The sequence below is a fragment of the Sinocyclocheilus anshuiensis genome, unplaced genomic scaffold (assembly GCF_001515605.1).
Source record: "Sinocyclocheilus anshuiensis isolate Anshui unplaced genomic scaffold, SAMN03320099.WGS_v1.1 scaffold461, whole genome shotgun sequence".
Lineage (NCBI taxonomy): Eukaryota > Metazoa > Chordata > Actinopteri > Cypriniformes > Cyprinidae > Sinocyclocheilus > Sinocyclocheilus anshuiensis.
In genome coordinates this window covers 1,765,834-1,774,545 of record NW_015541005.1, presented here as the reverse complement: position 1 = coordinate 1,774,545, position 8,712 = coordinate 1,765,834, and the positions used below count along the sequence as shown (strand labels likewise).

The window sequence follows — 8,712 nt, the reverse complement described above, 5'->3', positions numbered from 1 at the left end:
CAGCTGAGTCCTTAGCCATCTTCAAGAATCGGCTAAAAACACATCTCTTCCATCTTTGACCTCTAACTCTAGCACTCTATTCTAATTCTATTCTTAAAAAAACTTGCCTCTTTTAGACTTGCACTCTATTCATTTACTAACTGCTTGTTTTCTTAAAAAAAAAACGAACACTAGCTTTTTTTGTATTCTATTTCTTTTCTTTTTATTATACAGTTAACAACAGAAAAAAGGCCTCTAACACTAGCTTGCTCTATTCTTTTTCTATTCTATCTGTTTTCTTTTTATTTATTATATAATAAAAAAAAAACTTGCTACATGTACTACGTTAAGCTAACTGAGACTTGTTATAGCACTTGCGTATCATTGCTCTTTTGTTGTTTTTGATTGCTTCCATTGTCCTCATTTGTAAGTCGCTTTGGATAAAAGCGTCTGCTAAATGACTAAATGTAAATGTAACACTATGAGAATGCTTGAACTGAAGATCTACTTACTGATCCACAGATGAATGTGGTAGAGAAAGAATCTCCCCAGCACCTGGTCGAGAGCTCTGTTTATCTTCAGTCCAGCAGGAGCTCCCATCAGCCATTCTAACAGCTCCTGCAGCTCTTTAGCCACACGCTGTGAGATAACCCAAGATTTTCAGAAAGACATCTGTCTACACATTTATATATACACACTACCCTTTAAATCTTTGGGGTTAGAAAGATTTTTTATTTTGAAAGAAATTAATATTTTTATTCAGCAAGTAAAAATATCACAATTGACAGCAAATAAATGCAGACATTTCATCAAATAAATGCAGCTTTGTCAAGCATACAAGACTTTCAAAAATATCAACATTTAAAAAAATCTTACTGATTCCAAACTTTTCCACAAATGTGATGTAATATGTGCCATACTTACATCAGCCACAGGTACCAAAGTATCTGCTAATTTGCTGATACGATTCTCCCTATAAAGCCATGAGATAAGCAGCAAACCAAGGGCTATGTCCACAAGAAAAGACACAAAAATGTTTGCTTTTCTGCAGAGGATCAAAAAAGAAGGGTGTGAGAATATGATTTATTAAATAACACAGGAGCAACATGATACATGGATCAATGACACAATGCTCAGGTTTTTTTAAATAATAAGTAACATAATAAGGACAGTCTTTAAAAAATGAATATCAGATTTTTTAAAAACCTTTTTATGACAAGGCAAGGTTAGTGTAATGATATTTAGCAATTAATAAATCATGATAATAGTTCAAATATATATATATATATATATATACCGAGAGAGAAAGAGAGAGAGAGAGATGTAAAAACTCTTATTGTATACATTCAAAAGTATTTAAGGTGTAAGGAAAACATGTTTTTCCTTAATGTTACACTACAAATGTCATAAAATTACAACTTTTCTCAAAATTAGTGAAACGTTTTTCAAAACCATATGAAGCCAACATGAATTCAAAGAGTACACTTCTAAGAAGTTGGCACATGTATTTTAAACCCGATTTTTGTCTTTTTGTTATCAATGATGCTCTTGTATGTCACCGACCCAAGTACTGTACCTCATGAATCCCATGTGTGTAGCAGCTTTTTTGGGAGAGAAAACAGTCTTGAAATGAACTGCTCTGTATCCCGACTGAACACAGGTGGACAGCTTGCTTGAGATGAACAGCACTGGACGCAAATGTAAAATCCTGTAAAATACCAAAAGATCTGGGAATGAATTTTCATCATCACTCTTCAGTCTCGACAACAGGTTCAAGCCGAGACACATCAACTCACCTGAAGCTGCACAACCAGTGCCACAGAGACAGCAGCCATGTTAGGAAGATGCAGACCGGAACTGACACTTGTTTTAGAAGCTCTGCAATAATACTAGCCTCCCTGCCTTCAGACTGCCAGTGGGTGAGTTTGAGAGGCCCGTCGTCATACTTGTCCAGGAAAAAGAGAGGCTGACTTTGAGCAACTGTCAGGAAGACCAAGCGCAGCTCTGAGGGCTCAACATCAGACTTCTGGCCGACATCCTGTACAGGGTGAAGCTGGGACAGCATAACCTTCCTCTGGTCGTAATGAACGAGGATGATCTTATCATCGCCGTTCTTCTGCTCCTGCAGAAGTTTCCCATTGTTTTGGACCACCTGACAAGTAAAGCCTCTTTTGCCAATCTCACGGCTCAACTGCAGCCAACATTTCTGAGGAAAGATGGTACTCAGGTCTTTTAGGAAGCTGTCCATTCCTTCTTGGCCTTCTTTGGGCATACTCCAGGAGCCCAGGATGGTCAGATCCACCTGAGTCTGGCTCTGCAGCTCACTCAAGTACTTCTTCACCTGACCCGGTATGAAGGGGTAGTGAATGACAGCCAGCACCACAGCAGAATTGTGACCTGGGATCCAGCGCCCAACCAGCAGGCCGCTGTCGGCAGTGTTACAGCACTGGGGAAAGAAGATCTTCAGCACCATGGTGGTGTGCTATAAAGTCCGAAAAATACACTCCTGTAGGGGCAAAAAGCACTAGTAAAGGGTTGGGAAGAAGAATACATTCATTTTAATATGCATATAGTACCTATAATGCAAAGTGTTGAGTTGTCAAGTCAAAAATAAACATGCAGTTTGCTTAGAAGCATCCACGGATCTAGCGAGAACAGTTCTGTTGTACTCGTGACCTTCAAATGAATTGAACATGAATTGGGTTCGTTTCTATGGAAACCACACGCTCCGGGCAAAACTCATATCGATTTAATTCGCACTTTTACCGTGACCAAATGCAGGGACATGCTACTCTATGTTGTAATTAGCAGTTAAGTACTCACAAAGTTACCTTGTGTGATGTAAAGGGCGAGGACTTCTGAGAAGTTGCTCTTATCTTGTAACCGACAACGTGCAAGTTAACTCTACTATGAGCGATAACCAACGCTGGCATGCTCCCAACAACTTAAAAATGTTTACACTAAATCATGAGAAAATAGCAGCCGATATAATAGTCCGGTTGTGACTCCTGCTAAACTAACTAAAACCCGGTTTACAATAGGAGTAGACAAACCATAACGTTCGTATTGTTGATAGTCCGTCACTGAAACTCCGTCGGGTGAACTCATAGGACATTTTCAGTTCCGACCCAAATAATAATCAAGTAGCGTTTGATTTATTTAACTTTATTTCACAACAGCAGGTTTAACCCAGAAGTAAATAGAATATATTCATACATTATATGAAGAGATCAATCTTGCTCAATGCTCATATGACCAATTTTGTAGCAAAGGCGATTAAATCATAACAATCATAGCATTTTATTGTGGTCTTTTTCTTTCTACAAACCATTGTAATTTTGTGTTGATCTCGTACTTAAACACAATTTTTCCTTTGCATGCTATCGTCTTTGTTAGGCCTAAACCTAACAGATCATTAGGACCAAGTCGGTTAGAAAAATCAAGGTTTCACTCAAAACAAGTCAGCTGGAAGGAAACAGCTTCCAGAAGAGATCAGATGTACTACAACAGACTTCACATATAAATACAGACTAAAAGTAACACATCTGTTTACTGAACGAGCGCTGAGTCCTTCTGATTGCTCTGTATCATCTTATGTAGCTATTCTTATCTATTTTTTCCCCTTGTTTTTAATATTTTTTTCTTATACATCTGTTATGATTACTTAAAAATTTTCATTTAAAGCACTTATTACCATTATGAAATGTGCTAAATAAACTTGCCTTGTTTAAAAGTAGGAAGAGTCACATGAACTGCCGACCAGTGAATGTGCCTGAATGGGACTTAACCTAAATGAAACGTTAGCTATCTTAACATTCAAGACAAAAGGGTCCTCTAAACAACCAGCCTTTCTTTCCTGATAACAGCTTCACACACGATAAGACTTGAATTTCAAGAGGGAACTGAAGCAAATATGAACAAGGGCTGTGGATGAACGTTTATGTAAGTCACTCTGTAAATGTAAATTGTCTTTTTTATTTTTTCACTTTTTTTTCAAAGTTGTGCAGAACTTTTTAAACTTCATATAATACCATCTGCACTAAAATGTTTAATGATCCTTGACAAATGAGAAAAGTATGTTGGAAAAAATAATAATAAAATAAAACAGCCCAAATCCATCTACACTGGTCACTAGACATTATTAGCAACATTATTTGCCTTTTCTCAATCTCAAATTATGTGTTAACCAGTGTTGGGCAGTAACTAGCTTCCAGCAACTAATAATATTACTTTTTACAGTAACTAGTAGTGTAACTAATTACTAATAAGATTTTTGTAATAATATTACAGTTACCATCCATAAAACAGCTCGTTAGTTATTTTGATGCCTCAACCCCTGCTGATTTGAAATCCAACAATACAATAATTCCTAAATTTATTTTCATAATTCACATGAAGTCAGCAGTGCATCAAGCAAGCTTGAAATATGGAAAAGCTTACATTTATTGGATGGAAATATTGCCATTGCATTGATTTTGTCAGGAGAAAAGATGATCTGAACACCGATGTGTAGTTGTGGCATTACTTTGGCATTGCATGGCTTGCCCACCCACAAAATTCTTTTTTGATCCCGATTCCTTTGATCCCGATATAAATTATATTACTATGATTGAAAATCTTACACATGTATGCCATTTCTTTTGATAAATTACATCATGAAATACACATCATATTTGGGTAAAGAGAAATTATAAAAGAGTGTTTGTAATAACTTTTGACTGCGATCCAATGTGGATTCTGGTCAAATGATGAGGCAGAAATATATTGTTATAACATTTTAGAAGAATTTTGTGTGGAAGATACACAATTACAACTTACATGGGGGCATGAAGGAAAAGTAATGTAACTATAGTGTTACTAATTAGTGTTGCCAGAAAGTAATAAATAAAGTAATCATTTTACTTTTGAAAGGAGTAACTAGTAATGAGCAATATATTACATTTTTGGAGTAACACTCTTGATAGAGGTAGACATAGTATAGGCTAGTTTCCAGAAGATGGCGCTAGAGTTGCATTAACAATAATGAAGTCATGAAAATGCATGAAATATTCAACTTCAATATTCAGGATGTTGAAATCAATGGGAACTTCAATGGGAATAACAGGAATAACAGGAGGAGTTCGCTAAACTGCAATAAAAGGAAATTCAATACAGACACACAAAAGCTTTAAGACAAAACATACATAGCTACTCACATGATTAATCACTATTTGCTTATTAAGATACAAACTTCCGTGGAGGAGAAAAGGAATTACAGGAAGACCGTTCCTTTATTTCCTATAGCTGTAATGTAAATCAGACGTTTAGTTCAGTACAGTTCAATAGAGTTAACCGTAGCCAGCAGCTTTTTGATGGGAAAGTCGACATAAATAAATAAATAAATATATATATATATATATAAATTTCATCTGCAGAACATAAGAGAATATATTAAATATTGACTGCCATTGTATGGACAAATAAATATTCAAAGGGAACCGAAACTGTTTAATTGTGCCATACTGTACCACTGTGTGTATTCCGTCTTGTTCAAATATAGAATGCAATTTGTTTTCAAAATTTGATTAAAGCACTTCCACAATGTTCCATAAAAAATACATTTATATTATTTCAGTTAAGAGTAATCCGGTAGCACCCGTCCAAAAATCTGGCTCCTGATTATGTAACAGTACACCTGTGCCCTGTATACACGCCTCTTCAGTGAACAGCACTTACAGAAAAGACGCTGTTTTCATGTAAAGATCTGTCGTAGGCCTAAAGCTGGCGCCAGTCACGTGATACTTCTGAATGCAAGGGATTTTTTTTTGTCTAATTTTCATGAATTCTCTAAAACTTCATAATGATTCATTCCCATTACACGGAACATCATCATCATCATCATCATAATCATCATTATTGTTTTTTTTTGTTGTTGTTGTTATTTATAAGGTTTGTTATTATTATTTATAAAAAAGCACTGAAGATTTAGAAGTAGCTGAAACTTTTGTTTATTAAAGGTTATTTGTAAGTTGCTATGTAAACTGTGCGCAAAAAAAAAAATCAAACTGCAAAAATATATTGATGCAGAGCGTAATATTGAAATGGGGTCACGGTAACAAATGGTTTCATACAAAAACGCAGGGGAAGAAGCGTTTCTAAACATTGGCTACTATTCAAGGAAACCACACGAGGCTTTGTTTATGTGGTTTGGAATTCAGTGATGTGGCCTCTGGATCACGTGACTATAAAAAAAAAGTTCAAAATGAAAGTGACCAGAGTTTATTTTCTTTATCTGATGTCTAAATTACGACAGCATTGCTTTTGTGATAACGTAGCCAACTTTCCGAGACGGGAGGACAGGTCAAATTCTAAGGAGGCAAGGATGAGAAAGTGAGGTTCAGCTCATCTTAACATATAGTTTCTACATGTTTTAGAATTAGGTGATTGTATTTCTGGATTCACTATTTCCAGAGGCAGACAGTAGTGAAGTATTTTTTACTTTACTCAAGTAAATTTAAAAAGTATCTGTAGTTTAGTATAGAGTGTTTTTCTTTGGAAAACTTTACTTCACTACATTCCAAAGCATAATGTCATACTTTTTACTGCACTTCATTTCATAAATAAAAGTGGTTGTGTGTTTTACCTTTAATACTTAAGAACATTAAAAATGTAGTACTTTCTTGAACTCAAGTAAATCTTTTAATTACTTTTACTTGAGTAAAAGTAAGAAAGTAATAGATTTCTAATGCAATTAAGTATTAAATGATATTTAATATGAAACGTAGTGCAGTAAAAAGTACAATATTATGCTTTGGAATGTTGTGAAGTAAAGTATTCTAAAGAAAAACACTCTGATAAAGTACAGACACCTAAAAAGTACTTTTACAGCAGAGTAAAAATACTTCACTACTGTCCGCCTCTGACTATTTCAAGAAGTAGGCCTATTCCCTATATTCCATAAATAGCATAAGGTGACTCGAACAATTGCAGTTTAGGAGAAACAGCACCATCTATAGGAAATTATAGCTACTATGGGAGCAGGTCACTTGCTTTCACTTTCGTTTTCCCGTAAAGCACTGGAGTAGGCTATGCAGCAAAGATCAAATAGACATGTGTTTGAATAGCAAACAATGCATTTCAACCGTAAAGGAACAAGGTAAGGATCATTTTCATGTACGTAATTATGTAAACAGATAGTAATGATGCAAGCATTTGATAGATTTCTCCTGTACTGTGACTTTGCTGTATAAGAGACAGGTGGCTGATTGAGTCAGATTTTATAAATCTGCAGGGTATGGCTGTGTGAATGAAACAGATATGCAAAAATATGCAATTGATTTCTGGTGGCTGCATCCACAACACAGTCCGCATTTGGAATTATGCATTTGTGTGTATGATGAAATTAATGCAAAAATATAGACCTGTCATCACACACTGTAAATATCTGCAGAGAAATCTAGAGAAGGCATGAACTCAGACAGATGATGATGACGATGATGATGGCATTGTACCAAAATGTCATCGAATATAAAAATGTGCCTAACATGTTCAAACAGTTCCTCCATCTGATAAAGAAGATTGTTTCAGGGAAAAGCTCTGATAATTGACACATGCCTGTTTGTTTAGATTCTCTTCCTTATGTGTGGAAGTGCAAGCACGTTATTCTCCGCTAGTGGTCCTCCAACTGTAAATATGTGCCTTTCTGAGAAATACAAGAGAAACGAAAGTATAACCAGCAGCCTAATTGAAAGGCAAACATCTCATTGTAAAGAAAATACACCCTCTAATTTGCATGCCTGGGATTTGAGTTTCACAATGATATCATTTAAACGAATCACAGAGTCAGAGGAGTTCATTTCACTCAAAAGGTGTTTTGTTGTAGGCTGATATCATTCTTCTTGTTAAATGGGCTTTCAGGATATGGTTTATTCACATGTAAATCTCAATGACTGGGCCATAAAGACTAATAGCTCATGCAGACAATACATTTTTGACTCCCCTGAAATTGCATGCAAAACTTTTAAACATATTCTGGAGACAGCATTTTTTTTTTAATAATAACTTTGGCACAAATGCTATGATGTTTAATAAGCAGAACTTTTCGTGCAGTGCATGTCTGAGTGTTTATATGCATGTTGTCATGCAACCTAAAATCTATCACGGTTTGTAAGAAATGAAACTCATGGATATATGTTTGCATGGTCCGCAGATGTGGATTTACTGGCTGAAAGCGAGTTTCATTTACGACTAATGCTTTACAGATCCAACCCACTGTGGATCAAACTGTGTTAAAACTGACAGATGCTTTAACACAGTGTTACATTAACAGGACAAATGCAGACATGCATAATAACACACACACACGTGTGTGTGTGTGTGTGTGTGTGTGTGTGTGTGTAGGCCTACTAATACTGAATATGATACCAATACTGAATCAGACTAGAAACGCACAATGACATTAGGAAATTCATGTGGCCCTTAACCTTAGTTGATCATTGTTCATTCAGATCATTTTCTTGGTATTCTTTGGTAAAAAAAAAAAATGGAACTTTATTTGGAAATGCATAAAAGTTTAAAAGAGAAGTGAAAGAAGACGCTTTCTGTGTTACTATGATCTTGTTGGTGTAGGAGTGGCTAATCCTGAACTGATATCAGAGAAAGCCTGAAAGTGAAAGGATTCCGTGAAATGGGCGGAGCTGTTCGCACTATATGTAGTGGTTTCAAAGCGCTGTCAATTCATTCTGACATTAGAAC

General features: G+C 35.7%; 1 protein-coding gene across 1 annotated transcript in view; it reads right to left on the bottom strand.

Moving 5' to 3' along the window:
- Positions 1-3,049, bottom strand: part of LOC107690265 (phosphatidylinositol N-acetylglucosaminyltransferase subunit Q-like) — a 7,344-nt gene extending 4,295 nt beyond the window's left edge. The window contains exons 1-5 of the mRNA XM_016488545.1: positions 2,811-3,049; positions 1,776-2,485; positions 1,556-1,687; positions 904-1,024; positions 492-618 (exon numbers count right to left, since the gene is read on the bottom strand). Coding sequence (XP_016344031.1) covers positions 492-618; positions 904-1,024; positions 1,556-1,687; positions 1,776-2,452 — 1,057 coding nt within the window. The 5' untranslated portion in view covers positions 2,453-2,485; positions 2,811-3,049. The remainder of the gene's footprint in view (positions 1-491; positions 619-903; positions 1,025-1,555; positions 1,688-1,775; positions 2,486-2,810) is intronic.
- Positions 3,050-8,712: the final 5,663 nt, after the last annotated feature.